Raw genomic sequence first — 19,237 nt, forward strand, 5'->3', positions numbered from 1 at the left:
GTCTTGTCGTGGAGGTCTGAAATGTTGACGGAATCCTAGAATCTAAGTGTGTGTTTATTTTAACTTAATCAAAATAAGTGCTTGAAAGATAGTTACAATTTAGTTATAAAGGAAAATGAATGGGAGAAAAGGAGAAAGATAGAAAATAATATTTTATATTACTTAATCGTCAAATCAATTACCACTTTAAAAATATTTGACATAATAAAATAAGTCATTTTTTATTTATTGATACTCTTCACAAAATATATCTTTATCCTTATCATTTATTCACTCTTTCTATACATTTCTTTTCTTAAGTAATCAATAGCTTAATTTTTAAATATTTAATTTATCAAATGTCACCTAGTTCAAATTCTTTTTACAGCTTCGTGTGCTGCTGTTAGTTTGAAAGTGTTATATCAACGTTCATAGTGGCATTCGTGTTTAACGTGTCGATTTTGTACGTACTTATTCAGTAAAATTTTTGTTAGGTAATGTATTTTATGATGATACTTGCTTGACTTTTGTTTTAGGGATTGCCTTGACCAATGAACATTAGAGAAACCTTGTGCATGAGCATAGTTTCTTCAGCTTTTATTATATTCTTATTGGCCCATGTATTCCCTTTCAATTGCGGCCCCCACGGATGATGCTTTAATCCAATTTCCCTCGGGATTATCTATATATATATATATATATATATGTGAGAGAAAATAAAGTCCCGATCTGAATTCACACGTCGCCACGGCATTAAATTTTAATAGTTGAATTCTTAATGAAATTCTCTCGCGATATCACATTATGATTTATGTACTAAAAAAATTTAATATTTTTTTATCAAGAAATATTTATTCACCAAAAAAAATATTCACAATATTTTCTTATTTAATATATATAGTAAAATATGTAGATTATATTTCATATCTAGCCCTATGAAATATATATATATCACTCAACGGAGGATATATATGTATTATACACAATATATGTAGATGCCATTTGTTAATATATATATATATATATATATATATATTATAATGGAATATTTTAATGGATAAGAAGAAATTTTTCATATTTAATTATTAAGGAAATAATTTGCACGTATATTTTATCTCAAAAATTTTAAATTATAAGAAAATTTTGAATTTCGTATTAAACTTTTTTTACTCTGTATAAATCCTATTAATTGTGATATACATAATTACGAATTTCGTACTCCGTTTTTCTCTTATCCAAGCTCTTGCTATATAGCTTTCCCTTTAAACTCTATTATTGTCTTTTAATTCTAAGCAAGCTTATACGCAATTTGACGTTTTACTTTGACGAGTAATCGCACGTTTACATAAAAAAAATAGTTGAATAGATTTATTTTTTCATCTAAATTCATATAGTTAGATTTATACCGTTTGAGCCTTGAGGAACAATTACCGTTTGAGCCTTGAGGAACAATTTGTTTTGGATTTTATGAGCCAATATTAGAGATAAGTTAATTATAATTATTTAAGTTATTTGACTCTTCTGTTAGTATAAATTCTATTTTTTTCATTATAACTCCTCTATTGATAGCCCTTTTGTCAGATGATTAATATATATTATGTTTTTGAATTTCAAGTATTAGGATGATTTACTCGATATTAATTATTGTTATTATTCTTACCTTTGTTCAAGACTTATTTTCTCTTACTAAATTAGAAAGACATTTTTTTTTGTGAACGAAAGACAATTTTTTAAAATATATACTTATATGTTATAAAATTTTTAATTTTTCTTTCAATTTCGTGCATGGTGTGAGTCATTATCCATGATTATCTTCAAAGACCCAACGGCATGTGGGGGAAATTCTTCAATCAAGTGGCTAGACCTACAAAACATCGGTTGGACCTAATGGCATGTGTATACTATTGGTTGCATCACGTCGTTTTGTATGTGATGCAGCCTACAGTATACACATGCAGTCGGTTGTTTGAAGAGTTTGTTTTTCAAAATACGACACAACTGAATTAAAGTACAGTGTAAGTACGACACGCTCAGAAAAGACAAAATAGGGCTGGAGCTTAAGCCACCGGATTAAAAAATTTCCCCGGCATGTGGACTATCATCCCAAGTGAAGTGCCTCCAAAGACGCCTTACTCGTACTGATGCTGCTTCCAGTGCGATTCTCTGTAACAATGAGTCTTAAATTGTTGGGTACTATCAAAGAGGTTGTATGTAATATCTTCGCCTGCTATTTAAATTGTTGGGATCATTAATGCTTCTTTATTAGCTATTATAATTACTATTTCATTGTATTAATCTTGTGCACCTTCTTGTAAACGGAAAAAGAAAATGATGGGTCCCTTTGCCCTTTTCATATGATAATTCATTCAATTTTCCCCCAACTTAATCCATTGATGCTTAAGCAACCATTTATTCCTGGATCCTATTCCTAGATATCGCTGGTTCAGGCTTCATGTGTCACAATGGAACATCCTTGCAACTAACTCGAACCTTTAGCTTGACTTCTTCGATTGCCTCTCGAATTGCATATTGCGGAAGGTTCTTGGATTCCTTTTTGCCAAGAAAGGTTCAGATTAACTATTATCGAGCTCTTAAATTGACTATTCTGTCAATGTTAATAAGAGATGATATTGATGATAGGGCTGAGGAAAAAATCAGCTGCCCTGAAATCCGATCCGAACCGAGTCGAACCGCCCCGAATTTTCAGATCTTCTAGAGCATGGTTTCAGTTCTAGGGTTGGTTTCTTATCTTTTTGTCGGTTTTCGGTTACGGGTTTAGAAATTGCATTCTAAAAAACCCCGGCCCGACCCGAATTTTCACAATATATATATATATACACACACACACACACACACACTAGTCTCGAAGCCTGTGCGTTGCATGAGATAGTTTCACCAATTTGAAAAAAAAATTATAATTAAAAATTAAAAAGAAAATTGCTTGGAAAATCAAAAGCGAAACAAAAATAATAAAATAAATAAATAACCTTCATGTTTAGTGGTAAAAAAACTTACTTTCTGAGAGCTTATGTATAGGAGTAGCAATACCTTTCGAGCAATGATATTCACATCACCAATCTTGAAAAAGAATATGAAAAAAGAGAAAAAAAGAGAAAAATAAAATAATAAAATAATAAAAATTTTCAATAAAAGAGAGAAAAATCAAAGGATTAATTTAATCCACTCGCTTGCATCTAGAGAGACTTAGTTTCGAGAGCTCTCGTCTAGTTGTAGATGTATTCTTTGAGAATTAAATAGGCTCTATTTATGTGTGTGATAATTTATATTTATAACTATTGTACAAAATATAGATAAAATATAATCTAATTTCTCTTCTTTTTTTGGATCAACAGATCAGATTTATTTTTTGAAGAAAAAATATAATTTATATATATTTATAAATATTATCAAATCTATTTTTAAAAATAGGTATATGCAAAAACATATAGTTCATATATACTTTTTCTTACTATATATATATATAAAAGGTTGTCCACATAACAATATATTAACATATTTTATATTATGGTGAATATATACTTATTTTGATGTTAATATTTATTTATGAATTTATTTTCAAAAAATTCCAAATATTATATAATATCTACGCATATAATAAAATATTCTAATTTATTTCCAATAAATTTTGTTATATAGATAATAAAAATTTTAAAAACAAGAAATTGGGTTTTATGATGAGATATCTTAAAAAATATTCTTTTCTTAAAAATTCAGAAAATAAAAAATTCAAAAATCTGGAAAATTCTATATCTATCTATAAAATATAATATAATATGTTAAACAATATAATTCATATATACTTTCTCTTATTACATATATTAAAAGTTGTCCACATAACCATATATTAATATATTTATATGATGTATGAATATATAATAATATATACTAATTTTGATGTTAATATTTATGTAATGAAATATTATTTTTTGTTTTAAAAAATTCAAGATTATTAAATAATATATAGATTATAAAAATTAATAAAAATTAAGAAATTGTATTTTATGATGAGATATCTTTTAATTTTTTTAATAAAAATAATTCTGAAAATTAAAAAGTTAAAAAACATGGAAATTTCCATTTAGAAAATTCATATTACATTCCATGGAGATCACCGTATTATCCAAAAGGTTTTATGTTATTTTTTTGGTTTTATTAAATGAAATACTATTTCATAAGATTTTGTTGCTAATTTTATAAATTTGGAATATTTTAAATTTTTTAAAAACTCAAAATATAAGAAAATTCTATTCATAAACAGAACTTTCTAAGGTCATATGGGATGAAATATTAACTTTCATATTAAAAATTCAAGATTACTAAATAATATATAAAATATAAAAAATTAAAGAAATCAAAAAATTAAATTTTATGATGAGATATCTTTCAAAAAATATTTTTTATTAAAAAATTCTGAAAATTCAAAAAACTTAGAAAGTCTATTTAGAAAATTCATATAGCTTTCAATTGGATATCACCCTAGTATCCAAAAGGTTTTTATGGCATTTTCGATTTTTTTAAGTGAAATATTATTTCATAAGATTTTGTTGCTAATTTTAATAATCAAAGATAATTTAAAATTTTAAAAACTCAAAAAATCGAGAAAATTCCATTGCAGAAACGGAGTTATCTAAGGCCATCTGGCCAAGTCTACCACATACCTTAGTTTTATATATACTAGTTGTGGAGCCCGTACATTGCATGTGATAGTACACCAATCTAAAAGGCAATTATAATTAAAAATTGAAAATAAAAAATTCATTCGAAAAAAAGTGAAACAAAAATAATAAAATAAAGGGTAAATAGCCTAAAAATTTAATCAGTTTTCTTAAATTCCCAATCTACAAACTTTTCAAATTATGACATGAAAAATCAAAGCTTTCATTCAGTTTTCCCCATTTATAAACTAGTTAACTCTGGGCTTACTGGCGCTGACGTGGCCATTAACTCCACCTATGTGATGGACGGAAGTTCACGTGGATAAGGGGCATATACTATTAACCTAAAAAATAAAATAGTTTGAAATTTTCTCAAATCTACCAAAATATTAAAAATTCTCTCTCCTTTCTTTGTCTCTCTCTTCTTTCTCCTCTCTTTCCTCTCTCTCATCTCATCTCTTTCTCTCTCGACTCTCTCCTCTCTTTCTCTCGTCACTCTCTGTCCTCTCTCACCTCTCTCTCAACTCTCTTCCATCCTCTCCCTATCATTTCTCTCTTATCTCTGTTTCAACTCTCTCTCCTCTCTCTCATCTCTATCATGTCTCTCCACTATTTCTAGACTCTCTCGAGATGAGAGAGAGTTGAGATAGTCGAGAGAAAGTGAAAGAGAGGATATATAAATGAGAGAGAACTGAGAGAGATGGGATAGAGTTGAGAGAGAAGGGCGAGAGTCGAGAGAAAGGAGAGAGAGTCGAGAGAGATGAGAGAGTGTCGAGAGATGAGAGAGCGGAGGCAGAGAGAGGACAGAGTGACGAGAGAGGGGAGAGAGATGAGAGTGGAGAAAGAGTTAGGAGAGAGATGAAAGAGAGCGTAGAGAGAGTCGAGAGAGACAAATGAAAGAGAGGAAATAGATGAGATAGATGACAAAAAGATTGGAGAAAGGGCAAGAGAGAGGAGAGAAAAAGAGAAGAGAGAGAATTTCTAATATTTGGAAGATCTGAGAAAAATTTCAAATTATTTGATTTTTTAGGTTAAAAGGATATCCCCTTTTTTCATGTGGATTTCCGTTCGCCACATTGGTGGAGTTAATGGCTACGACAGCACCGTTAAGGCCAAAGTTAACAGGTTGATACATGGGAGAAAACATAAGGAAACGTTTTGATTTTTCGAGCCAAAATTTAAAAAGTTGGGAGATTGGAAAATTTAAAGAAACTAATTGAATTTTTAGGCTATTTCCCATAAAATAAATAAATAAATTTCATGTTTAGTGGTGGACGAATTTATTTTATGAGAGCTTGCATATATGGGTAGTCGTTCGAGAGATAAAACTTACATCACCAATATTGAGAAAAAATATGAGAAAGAAAAATAAAAATTAGATTAAAATAAAAAATGAAAAATTAAGATGAAAATGAGAGAAAAAAATCAAAGCATAAATTTAATTAACTCACTTACATTTAGATATAGACATACGTTTCAAGAGTTCGCGTCTAGTTGTAGACGTATTATTTGATAGTTGAATAGACCTATGTGTACGTGTATGATAATTGCCATTTATAACTATTACATATAATCTAAATAAAATATAATTCGATTTGTTTTCCTTTTTTGGTGAAGAAATTTGATTTGTTTTTTGAAAATAAAATATAATTAACATATATATATCTATAAAATATTATCTAATCTATTTTTAAAAAATTATCTAAAAAACATATAATTATATACTTTTTTCCTATATATATTGAAAGTTGTCCACGTAACCATATATTAATAGATTTATATCATGTATACATACATATACTAATATATACTTATTTTCATGTTAATATTGATATAATGAAATATTAATTTTTTATCTCAAAAAATTCAAGATTAATAAAATCTTCTCATTTATTTCAAATACATTATGTTATATAAATTATAAAAAAATTAAAGAAATCAATAAATCAGATTTTATGATGAGATATCTTTAAAAAATATTTTAATTAAAAATAATTTCGAAAATATAAATAAAATAAATAAAAACATAGAAAATTCCTTTTAGAAAATATATGCTAATATATACTTATTTTGATGTTAATATTGATGTGATAAATATTAATTTTAATTTAAAAAATTCAAGATTATTAAATAATATCTACGTATATAATAAGATCTTCTCATTTATTTCAAATACTTTATGCTATATAAATTCTAAAAATTAAAGAAATTAAGAAATCGGATTTTATGATGAGATATCTTTAAAAAATAATGTTTTATTAAAAATAATTCCAAAAATAAAAATAAAAATCTAGAAAATTTGATTTAGAAAATTCATATTACCTTAAATTGGAGATCACTATAGTATTCAAAAGATTTTATGATATTTTCAATCTCTTTTAAATGGAATATTATAACTGACAATAATTTCCGAAGATTTTGTTACTAATTTCATAATAAAGATAATTTATAATTTTAAAATCGAGAAAATTCCTTTAAGAAATGGAGCGTTCTAAAGTCGTTTGACTGGACCCATCTCATATCTTGTTTATATATATATATATATATACATATATAATTTTTAACTGGTTTAATTTTTAACGTATAAGGCCAGTTCTTTACTAATTCGGTCCAGCCCAATCAATGGAAACATCTTGCCTCAGATCTGAATCTTACTCCTCTCCCTCTCATCATTTACTTCACAATTCAAACCTTAGATCGTTTCCTCTCTTCGTCTCCTGCCTTAGCTGCGCCTCACTCACGATCACGAAGGGGACAGTCCATGAAGATTCTTTTCATTTCTCCACTCCCTATCCGGTTATGAACTAAGAACAAAGGGCTCTTTCCGATTTTCTTTCACCTTTGTTGCATCTGACACGCCTAAGTTGAACAAAAGCTCGTTTCATGCTTGATTTTTCGATTTTCCCAACAAAGCAGACGTCTTCGGACGATTATTTCCTTAGTCCAATAATCAACCATGTCTGTTGGAGCACTACCACAGGTTCTACTGCAAAGGTCCCAAGTTATATATTTGTGGCGTGCTGAATTTGTTGTTTTACAATTTTAAGCTTATGTTGTTTTCTCGGGTAACCCAAGAACTGACCCTTGAAAACCTGCACCTATAAGGATCGGTTATTTTGTTCATTTTGATTTCAATTCTCGGGGATGGATCTTGAAATTCTTGAACCGACGAAAGCGGTGCCCCTAAATTTTACACAAAAACTGACCCAATCCGAACCGTAGTGCCCCAAAATTTTAACTCAAAACCAACCCAACCCAGACCGTGATCACCCCTAATTGATGCTTAAGCAGCACATACATACTTGTCAAACGACTAAACAAGACTTCTCGATAGAATTATTCCTATTACCAGCAATACCATATCAAAAACATTAACAATGTAAATTCCTTCGTACTCCTGAGTGAATATAACTACGGTTGGAAAAAGTCTTGAAACATTAATGGTCGACCACATGACTTCTTACAGTCGATTTCACGTATGTAGAGGAAATAAAAAATGGTAATGATCATCTTAGAGTGATCTCATGGGTGTAATTCATAGACCAGGTACAGCTTCTCGGATTCTATGCGAGAGGTGAAGACCTCACTGTGCGACTGGTCACCAAGTAGGTAAAAAGGAACAGGGGAAAATAGAGCTTTGGCTGTACATTTATCTTCACTTGACAACTGAATAGAGCTAGTTAAGCAATGACAAGCTGCTAAATTCTCCCGATCAGTACCCACATATTCCATGAAAGATAGTATTCCATTGACGAGCCCGCCCAGCTCAGTAATTCACATCCAGTCTTGGGATTTTAATGATTCCTTTGGAAAGATCAGAGGGGAGACCAACAGATTTTGAAACAACTGTGTTGTCTGCGGACTCCAATGCTCGGGAAGCTTGAAGGGCCATCTCTGCATGGAGTTGGAGACAAGCCATGGCCATCTGCAGTAAAATTATGTCATTTGGTTGCAGAACCAAAGCCGAGAATGTTGAAGAAGATAAAGAATCAGATAGTCTCTGGTCTTATAATTTTCCAAAATCAAAGCTTACCGTGTAGCATTCTCTGTCGGAGTCGGACTCGACAACATGGAGGGCCCATTTCCTGACCCACTCAAGCCCGTCAGAGATTTCAGCTTGACCTTCAACTAAGGTAGATGCTACATAGGATGGAGGAAGTGCGATCAGTACAGATGAAGCTGCGAAAAGGACGGCTTTTCTCACATACGCTTCAGGGTGTCGGCAAACCGCCCTGCATATAAAACACAAAAGAAAAAAGGGGAAAAAAAAAACTTGCTTAAATATCAGACGAAATCAAGCAACACATGTTGTATTTCCCGCCAGTCACATTAGAATTAGATCAAAGTCCTCTTTGTGGGTCTACATAATGTGCAAGATCATTGGTTAGGAGCATATGCTCTCAAAGCATGCAGAAATCTCTCAACAAGTCGAAACGTATCACTCAGTGTTCCTTACCTCGATCTCAACATATCTAAGAGCGCAGGAGCCAGTACAGTTGCTTCTGGGTGCAACGCAGTGCATTTCATGCAAACTCCAAGCATATGAATGAGCTTGCCGAGGACAATAAAATCCCTTCCAAGCAAGTCAATTCCCTGCGTCTTCTTATCGAATCCTTGCATCGCAGGGAGCATAAAAGCCGCAGCGTATATAGGAAATTTATTCTGAGATATTTCCATCAGGTTTCCCTGCACATTCCCTGATCTAGTGCTCCACCTCCGCGTCTTCCCTCGCTTAATCTGACTTGCTTTTGGGGGGAGTTCCCTCTCGTAATGAGTTGCCCAATTCGGGAGATTTTCAGTCCCATGATTTAACAAGTTCAGTGGAACTCCAGTCCCTGCAACTTCCTTCCACAAGCCAGCACCAGGTGGCCCCACACTACTGGGCAAGTTCCAAGGTTGACTCTCTGAAGTCACAGATATGAGAGGATTCTGCCTATATTTTGGTTTCATAATCTTGGTCTCAGCGAGTTCCTCAGCTGCAGCAGTCATGATATCGAGTATCATTATCCTTTGGCTAATATCTACATTTGGTGAGTACAGTAACTTGTGGGCTGTCTCAAGGGACTCTGATGGACATGTGACGAGCAAAGCCACCAAAGCCTTCTGTCTAGTCTCTTCTGCTGAATCTTCCTCTCCTTCTACAGCAACGTCAGAACAGCGAACTTGTATTAAGGTCCTCACAAGATCTCCAGCCATGTATTTAAGCTCATCAGGTGATGCTCGCACAAGTTTCTCTGCAACTTCAAGAGCTCGCTCCACCTAACCGGAAAAAGATAATTAAAATCTCATTCTTTTCTTTTAAACCTACAAATAGCCTAGAAATGCCTAAGAAGTGCTAGGCGAGAGATATGACCAGCATATTTAGATTACTATGCTTACCCCATCAGCATCATCAGTTTTCCTTAATGCTCCAACTACATCGACCAAGTGCGATATTTTTCTTTTCAAATCTGTGTCATCATCTGACAAGTCGTACGGCTGTAAGGAAGAGTCAGTGGATGCATCGGAGCTCTCACTTGCATTATCACTAGCGTTATCATCAGAGCTTGTTTCATATCCTAGTGTAGCTGGATCAATGATCTCATCTGGGTTAATTATCTTAGGTCCCAGCAATATCTTGCTTTTGTCTTTTGGTTTCTTGTCCGTCCCAATGCTGGCTCCATCACCAGCGATCTTTGCTGGCATTAGAGAAGTTGTCTTTGCATCATTAATTGCCCTACCTGTGGAATGGGAGGCAGGCATCTTCCCCTTCATAGAGTCCGTAAACCCAAACTCCCAGTCAATAGTCTCTCCTTTGAGGCTATCATCAAGGTATAGGGGATTTTTTGGATCAATAACTTTTGAAAATGCCAAAGCAATACTGCTAGCCATTTTTCTGACTATATCAGTTGGACTCTCCAATCTACCTGCAAGCAAATTAGGAGACTGCATAAGATGAAGCAGAGATAGCATTGAAAGCTAAAGCAGTAGCTAGAGAATGAGAATATACAGCCAACTCCTTGAAGAATAGAGGGCATCACTTGTTTCGATCCGTCTAATTCCTCTCTAGACATCTTCTCCAGTAAAAGCCCTACAGCTGCTGTAACATCTGATCGACAAATTAAGGGATGACCTATTCTAATGGAAGAAAATATAATGCACCCCCTGACCAAAAGAATAAAATTGTAAAGTATAAGACTACGATGCTTCATGCAACTGGATGCAATGACAAAAAAAGGATACAAGCTTGCTGTTCCAATGGAGCTGACTGCACAAACTCCTGCTTAGACCATACCATTACCAGCGGTTGCATCGTGTCTAAGAGACACTGCCCCTCATGACATCCTCCAGTGTGAGAATCCTCATCTGGAGGGCACTCAAAAATGGCAAACTGAAAAATCCATCGCAGGCAACAGACAGGAAATATTTTCCAGAGCAGAAATTTGTCTACAAATAATGCCCTGCAAATGACCACCCACATAAAAGGAAATCTGCAGTCAATAAAAGCAAAGATTCAAGAAACCAAACATGTCTCCTCCATCAACTGTCATAATAAATTAGAAACTCAAACTTTTTATATTGAAACATAAGCATAATAATTTAATTCAATCAAGTATAGAACCAATTTTCTACAAAGGAGAATATATACTTTTCTTGCTCACCTGACTGATATTTGATTTTTAATCAACTTATGGAACAATATCCATATAATCCAGTATGCCTCTACATCGTTCACACATCCAGTCGCTAGATGACGCAAAAGCTGTTCCAACATTTTTTCAACAGCATATGGGTCTCTCATAGTCTCCATCATCTTCAACCAAAACTGAGATCCAGGGTGTAATTTAACTACATCTGGTACAAGTGGAGAGCTACTCGATGATATCAAGCTTCTAATGTGATGAAGTATCCGGGCAATTACTTCACTCATCAGGACATCTGCAATATTGAAACCATCAGTATAATGTGATCCAGAAGTTGATGAGATATGCACAAGGAACCACCTAAAGATAATTGCAATAGCTATTCATCACGAATAGTATGGTGTGATCATTTTGGATTGAATCTAAGATGATCCAAAGTATCCAAAAATTGTATAGAAGCTTAGCACTGTTTGGTAAATGCGGTACATTTAGTTAGGCAGGAACATGTTTGCTAAGACAAACAAGCAACCATTGGGTAACTATCTATTCAAATTATGCTGAAGAATCTTAAATATGGAAAGGGCAGATCACCATCAGAATTCTCAATCTTCACAGAAACGAACCTACATATCCACGGCGACATATGCGAACAAATATCTCTCCAACAAAATGCGAGCTAGAGTCCATATCGGCTCGGTTGAACATTTTTCCTACACCACATGCAACAATATCTCTTCCTTCAGCTTCCAATAGAAGCTGACTGATGATCTGCTTGAAGAACTTGCTGTCACACTCTACTAAGGATAAACAATGTATTGAAGTAGGCAAAGCAAAAAAGGATCACACTTCACCGCCCTTGGAATTCAATATCTGATAATATTCTGGCCAAAAATGAAAAAAAAACATATGTCGAATAATATAAGTAGCCATATGAGAAGACGCTCTTAAAATCAACAAAGGATACTGTGCCGATAAAGCAGATGAAGCTTTGGGCTGTGCTTTGTCGGGGATAGATGCCACCAGCTGTGCTACGCTGGATATGACTGAGTTCAGTTGTTCCTTAGGAACACTTTCCCACTGGGAATCATCAAACTCTTTAGCCATGCGAAGCACTCCATCATTTTCAAGCAACAAAATAGCGAGTAACCTGAGACAGATATGAACATTTGAGCAGGTGGCCGTGCATACTGAATTATGAACCTTCCATAGATAAACATACCTATTACTAGATAGACAAAGGAGATACAGTATTCCTTTCCTCCTACATAAAATACAATATTACTCCTTGCACTTCCTTTCGGAAATATTACTCTTTGATACTCCACTTAGGTGATGTGGCAGTATATAACGAAATATCAGATGTAAGAAAAGTGGGCCTCATACAATGAACCAAATATTAGTTTATAGCAAATTTGCCCTGATTATTATTGTCACCACGTCACCTAAAAAGTTGATTACGGTTTATCTAAGAAACAGGTATGCCAGTATGTGCACATCTAAAGTCAAAAGAACCTGCATTAGCCGTGGAAACCCCTACCTATTCTTGTATGATGCAATACTAATTATGCATTTAGTCACCAATAATTTTTAGAGATGCCTAGTTTCCCAAACCCAATGAATACATTACATAAGATGATAATAAAGAAAAAGGAAAATCTCCTCTAAAATGCTCAAATTCCATTCCGGGTTAAGAACAAAAGAACTTCTAACAACGATAGGTAGAAATAAGTAACTGACAAACCTCTCAATATTCGAAAGGACAGCATTAACATCAGGACTTGCAGCATTCTTCTGGCTTAGGCTGGGAATTAAAGTCTGAACAACCTCGGTAGCAAGTCCATTAGTAAAGAAAACATCATACACGTGCCTCTGCGCCGTGAAGGGAAAACAAGCCAACCAATTGCATGCAACATCTGCAGAAACAGCAGAATTTATGTGATGAGAAATGAGCCAAGACAACATCTTAACTAAACTGAGTGATGCAACAAATGAAATATGATTCAGCTCATAGTGGAATTATAGCTCAGCTCATCGGAAGGCTTAGTAATAAACAAAGGAAAGAAAGTGGTGAGGCAAAAGTTACCAAATAGCAGGACTCTAGCTAGCACAGGGAATGCAGCCCCACGGTAGAAGACCTGCCACCAGTGGTCCCTCTTCTCTGCAGAAGGGACCTCTGCTCTTAGAATCTGCGAAACGCCACGAAAACAACCATGAAGCTTATCTCGATGTAGAGACCTTCCATCCTATCTTATGATTCCACCTCAAAGACACGGACGCACCTGATCCCTGTAGCATTGATCGACGGCACCTGCAGAATCAAAGGAGCCAGCATGATTGTACCGCTACACACACCACAAGACGAAGGCGAAGACGAAACGGGCCTCCTACGGAGCTACCAGATACAAACCTGATAGAAGAGAGGAGTCGACGGGGAAGAGGAGGACAGTGATGGAGTGGAGAGCGCAGATGACTTGGTCCACGTGCTTGGCCCCGCTTATTGCTGAGATCACCTCCTCCACCTTCTCGAGTACTTCAGCTCCCGTCTCCTTCCTCCTCTCTGGAGCTGCCATGGGGGAGCAAATGGAATGGCAATCGCTCTTTCTCGCCGGTGTCGGACTACCCTCTCCGTCGAAGTTCTGTGCACTCTCCCGGGTAGCAGCGTTTCTGGAGAATCTGCAAAACGACACCGTCAAAAGAACTTTGGATTAATTTGGATTCGGTCCCTATAATTCATACATTATGCATTTTACCACCTATTCTTCTAGTCCAGATGAGTGGCAGTAGGGAGAAATAGAATCGGGCCATAATAACTGTTTGGAGAATAATTCAAAATAATAACTGGAATGCGGGACTGAAATGAAATATAGAGAAAGAAAGGGCTTAAACCCGCGCAGCCCCTCCGTCTTTCTTCGCTTCACCTCCCTCCCTGCAGCTCTCTCCCTCACTCCTCCCCTCTTCTCTTCACGACCTCTCATGGCGACTGCAGCCGTAGCAGAGCCAAGGAAGCTGCCGCGGCCGGGCCGCGGCGGATACCAGGCCCATGGGCTGACGGAGGAGGAGGCTCGGGTCAGGGCCATCGCTGAGATAGTCAGCTCCATGGTGGACCTCTCCCGCAAGGGCGAGACCGTCGATCTCAACGCCCTCAAGTCTGCCGCCTGCCGCAAGTACGGCCTTTCTCGCGCCCCCAAGCTCGTGGAGATGATCGCTGCGGTGCCTGAGTCTGAGCGGGATGCCTTGCTACCAAAGCTCAAGGCCAAGCCTGTCCGTACGGCCTCGGGGATCGCCGTGGTCGCCGTCATGTCTAAGCCCCACCGCTGCCCTCACATCGCCACCACAGGGAATATATGCGTGTACTGTCCGGGCGGTCCAGACTCTGATTTTGAGTACAGCACCCAGTCTTATACTGGCTATGAGCCTACCAGCATGCGCGCAATCAGGGCAAGGTTAGATATTTATCCTTCCCTGAATGATTATATATATGTACATATGGATGTACATGATTATGTATATGTGCTTCTGTTAATTGAAGCTGTTTCTGAGCTGCAATTCTATCCTCTTAAGCTCGAACCGGCGAATTTTCATGAATGTCAAGCAAGATGCAACCTTTGAGTCATCGTGATCTTTCATGATTCCATGTGAAAAATCACAAGAAGATAATTTATGATTAATGAGACTGAAGAATAATATCGAAAGAGTAGTCGATTCTTGCTGTTTTTGTTTTTTTGCTTCATAGATACTCTTGTTAGTTTCCCATATCGTATGATAATGGATTTGGTGATCTGTGCCTTATATATGTGTTTCAGGTATAACCCATATGTGCAGGCCAGAAGCAGGATTGATCAGCTCAAGCGATTGGGTCATAGTGTTGATAAGGTTAGCACTTTCGACAATCGGCTGCCTTTGCAAATCGTGACGACTTTTGTGCTGTTGTTGCTTACGTGGTGGATGGCCGCATTTGCTATATTTCCAGGTTGAGTTCATTTTGATGGGTGGGACATTCATGTCCTTACCTGCAGATTATAGGGATTACTTTATTAGGAATCTTCATGACGCTTTATCAGGACATACCTCCGCCAATGTTGAGGAGGCAGTTGCATATTCAGAGCACAGCGCAGTAAAGTGTATTGGCATGACAATTGAAACGTGAGTGGTTCTCAGCCTTTATTATGCTAAGAAATAAAGTCCCTTGTCCACTTCCCAGTTTAAAGCTGAATTGCCCTCTTTTCAGCCTACCACTTGGGTTCCTGCTTCAATGCAGTAAGATTGAACTATCCATTTCCGATAAGCTACTGATTTACTGTTTTCTGTTCCTTTTGCCACATCAGGAGACCAGATTATTGCCTTGGACCTCACCTTAGGCAAATGCTTTCCTATGGATGCACACGACTTGAGATTGGGGTGCAGAGCACATATGAGGATGTTGCGCGAGACACAAACAGAGGTCACACCGTTGCTGCTGTGGCTGACTGTTTCTGCTTGGCGAAGGATGCCGGCTTTAAGGTGTGTACTTCCCTGCACTGTGAACTCGATTACTTCGCAACAATTCATTAGCTTCAATATATAAAAAGTGAAGAATATTCTCCGTTTTCATTTCAATGGCATTTAATAGGTAGGCTGCTTTCCGTTTTTAAGATAATATTATATTGCTAATGCAATTATGTGCTTCTCCTGTAGGTTGTTGCACATATGATGCCGGATCTTCCTAATGTTGGGATTGAGAGGGACTTGGAAAGTTTCAAGGAGTTTTTCGAGAGTCCTTTATTCAGGGCAGATGGGCTTAAAATATACCCAACACTTGTAATCCGCGGAACTGGGCTCTATGAGCTCTGGAAGACTGGCAGGTACTAAGCTCTCTTTCCCACAAATGTTTTCGTTTGTGGAGTGTAGCGCTGTTTATCAAATTTGAAATCCTGCCTATTGGTCAATAGAAAATAGACGCCGTGCGCAACTCAGATATGTATATTTCTAGGTATCGGAATTATCCACCGGAGCAGCTGGTGGATATTGTTGCTAGAATCCTAGCAATGGTGCCACCTTGGACACGTGTTTATCGAGTTCAAAGAGATATTCCCATGCCTCTCGTCACCTCTGGTGTCGAGAAAGGAAATCTTAGGGAGCTTGCCTTGGCTAGGATGGATGACTTAGGTTTAAAATGCCGTGATGTACGAACACGTGAAGCTGGTATTCAGGTACTTGAGACTGATTATTCTCATTCCGCAGAATTAATAATCTATCCGTAAGAAGTCTCCTAATGTCTGCATCTTCTTTTATGCTTCTTTGATTGGAAAAGGACATTCACCATAAAATCAAGCCGGAGGAAGTTGAACTTTGTCGCCGTGATTACACAGCAAATGAAGGCTGGGAAACCTTCCTCTCATACGAAGATACACGCCAGGTCTCTCGCATAGGTTCCATCTCTTCTATGGATTTATGTAGTTAGAGGTGCAAAGAATGCCTTAATCTTACTTCCTCTGCGTTCTGACCAGGATATCCTTGTTGGGCTGCTGCGCTTGCGCAAATGTGGCCGAAACACGACTTGTCCAGAGCTGATAGGGAAGTGCTCCATTGTTCGTGAACTTCATGTTTATGGAACTGCTGTTCCTGTTCACGGGCGTGATGCTGACAAACTGCAGCACCAGGTGATGCATATCCATGACCAGGATGAGACATTGTTGTAGTGATATTTATCTTGCCATATACATGAAATGTGATAAGAATTGTGAAAGATATTATTGTTCATTGCATTCATGATCATCTCGAGCCTTGTCTCTGCAGGGCTATGGCACACTTCTGATGGAGGAGGCTGACCGGATCGCTCGTAGAGAACATAGATCAACAAAAATAGCCGTGATCTCAGGTGTAGGCACTCGCCATTACTACAGGAAGCTGGGTTATGAGCTTGAAGGACCTTACATGGTCAAGCATCTTGTGTAATTCTAATCCAGTATAACAATTTTGTAAAATGTGTTACTTATAGCACTCTATAGTGTGTTTTGTAGCCTCTGGTCCACTTTGCATTTTTATTTCTCCTCAGCATAGTCATAAGTGGCATACGTCCTGGTTTTGCAGAGATCCGACAAGCTTTGATGTGTACTAGTCAGCTGCCCTTCCATACGGGCTGATCTTTTTGTTATAGCCTTACCCTAATTTGAAACGGTGGTTCTAATATAGTCCCATCTTTTCTACCTTTCAACGGAACAATCACGGAAAACAGATGCTGTTGGAATAATCTTTATCGAGCTGAGGCTTAGAAATGCCACATTCGATGAGGGCTCAGTCGCATTTTAAATGCAATTCAAGATTCAATGGCTCGTCTCTTCGAACTCCTACACTAGTCATGCTGCCGTCTAAGCAAGGATGCCTGACTATGATGCTGATTTTATTCACGATACTGTCGAACTCATAAACTGCATATCTACCTCAATATGTTGAAGTTTATTCAGTCTTATCAAACATATGGGGAAGCCCAAAGTTCGAGCTGGGGATAACAGAGCTTGGGATTTTTGGCAGAGTGCAAAGGAACAGGGACCTCAGCATCCACTTCTCGGGTGTCAGTTTCCTGGTCATCAGAGTCTTTTAACACCCTGAATTGCCTGATGAGGTTTGGGATAGGTGAGCTCGGCCATGGTATCGATGAAAGTCCATCGCAATGATCCCCTCATGGGGTGGCGAACTTGAGGTTGTAGTCGAGTCCAACAAGTCTCTCATTTCTGAAGAAATTGAGATCAGTGGCCCTACCAGCGAGGACTTCGGTGGAGCAAATGATGATCTGGATTCATCAGAATAGGGAGAAAGGTGGCCAGTGATAGAGCTCGAAGACTCAATTCCTCGCCAGCTCCGTTTCTCCACTTCCAGGGTCGGCCTGCTCCCGGAGCTCTGGCGCTATCACTTTGTATCCATTAACGTACAGGGTCGGGAGGTAGAGAGCGGGATTCCTAGGGACTGAGCTTCGTGGAAAGAAGGCTGCTTACAGTTTGATTGGGAGATCTATATGGGAAATTGCGTGGTACCCAGACCAGAATTAACCGTATCCTAATCCCAGAGTCTGATCGTTGATCAAACAAGAAGAAATTTACGCAATCCAATACAATTTAATTTAATGGTCTTGATTAAGAGTTACGGTGCCTCAAACATACGCCTACTGTTATTGGCTGAAAATGAAATATTTTATTGCTATGTTTCATACCAAAATTTTCGAACGGCTATTTTGATTCACTCGGGTAAATGGAACATGTAACACCCGATGAGCTAATCGAGGCTCATACGGAGATGCAACACCACCTCCAGAAAACTGAAAATGTATGGCTCCACGAACTTTGTTGCATACTCTCCTCCTTCTCCTTTTTGCTTTGGCATACCAATTCAAACCAGACATATCTTCGACTTTCGGAACATATTGCATCACTAGCAACCTTAAAACTAATAGCAAGTGGAAGATAAAATAGGACTAAACTTTAGGAGATTGTTTTCTGACACATTCTAAGCCAATTCTTTGCAAGTTTACTTTGCAGAAGTCAACCCGCCATCGAACTCAACCACCTCTATCAAAGACCCCAATGAAATCTCAACAGAAATGCACCTTACTCCGGCAACAACAAGGGTCGCTGGATCGGCCAGAGTAGGGAGTAGGGCCAATCTCAGCTTTCCCCGTACTAAACAATGAATTCTGAAGCTCATGCAGTTCTTGAACTCATGAGATCAGCATCAGCTACTACTATAAGTAATAGCAAGCAAGAATAGAACGTGACCTGTTCTTGCTTGTGCTGCTGTTGTAGTTGCCTGTTTTCTGGTGTTCTAAGAATTGTATTGATTCTGTTCTTTGTATGTCTGTTTCCGACGTCTTTTCTCTTTGTGCTTTTCCATGTGCTTCTAATTGGGTGCCTTGCTTCGATTTATTTCTGCTTCAAATGTATCTTCTAAGACCCCATTTGTTAGGCAACACATCATAAATGTTCCACA

The 19,237-nt window shown here is 36.9% G+C and overlaps 2 protein-coding genes across 4 annotated transcripts; one reads left to right on the plus strand and one right to left on the minus strand.

The window, feature by feature from the left end:
- Window positions 1–8,026: 8,026 nt before the first annotated feature.
- On the minus strand, window positions 8,027–19,181 carry LOC116214123 (telomere length regulation protein TEL2 homolog). 3 transcript variants are annotated; one of them, XM_031549428.1, is made up of 14 exons: window positions 19,027–19,181; window positions 13,686–13,951; window positions 13,558–13,586; window positions 13,362–13,464; window positions 13,020–13,191; window positions 12,243–12,425; window positions 11,902–12,062; window positions 11,297–11,573; window positions 10,878–11,125; window positions 10,645–10,743; window positions 10,035–10,561; window positions 9,112–9,914; window positions 8,689–8,887; window positions 8,027–8,580 (listed from the first exon to the last, which is right to left on the minus strand). In XM_031549428.1, the coding sequence occupies exons 2-14, from the start codon at window positions 13,846–13,848 to the stop codon at window positions 8,422–8,424; spliced, it is 3,123 nt and encodes a 1,040-aa protein (XP_031405288.1). In that variant the 5' UTR covers window positions 13,849–13,951; window positions 19,027–19,181; the 3' UTR covers window positions 8,027–8,421. The 3 variants fall into 3 exon arrangements, with proteins under 3 accessions (XP_031405288.1, XP_031405287.1, XP_031405286.1); XM_031549427.1 differs by lacking the exon at window positions 19,027–19,181 and adding an exon at window positions 14,165–14,737 and having other exon boundaries at window positions 10,878–11,095; XM_031549426.1 differs by lacking the exon at window positions 19,027–19,181 and adding an exon at window positions 14,165–14,737.
- On the plus strand, window positions 15,107–17,463 carry LOC116214126 (elongator complex protein 3). Its single transcript, XM_031549431.1, has 8 exons — window positions 15,107–15,151; window positions 15,340–15,421; window positions 15,604–15,778; window positions 15,953–16,119; window positions 16,248–16,467; window positions 16,569–16,673; window positions 16,765–16,917; window positions 17,054–17,463. The coding sequence occupies exons 2-8, from the start codon at window positions 15,408–15,410 to the stop codon at window positions 17,210–17,212; spliced, it is 993 nt and encodes a 330-aa protein (XP_031405291.1). The 5' UTR covers window positions 15,107–15,151; window positions 15,340–15,407; the 3' UTR covers window positions 17,213–17,463.
- Window positions 19,182–19,237: the final 56 nt, after the last annotated feature.

The sequence above is a fragment of the Punica granatum genome, chromosome 7 (genome assembly GCF_007655135.1).
Source record: "Punica granatum isolate Tunisia-2019 chromosome 7, ASM765513v2, whole genome shotgun sequence".
NCBI classification, from domain to species: Eukaryota; Viridiplantae; Streptophyta; class Magnoliopsida; order Myrtales; family Lythraceae; genus Punica; species Punica granatum.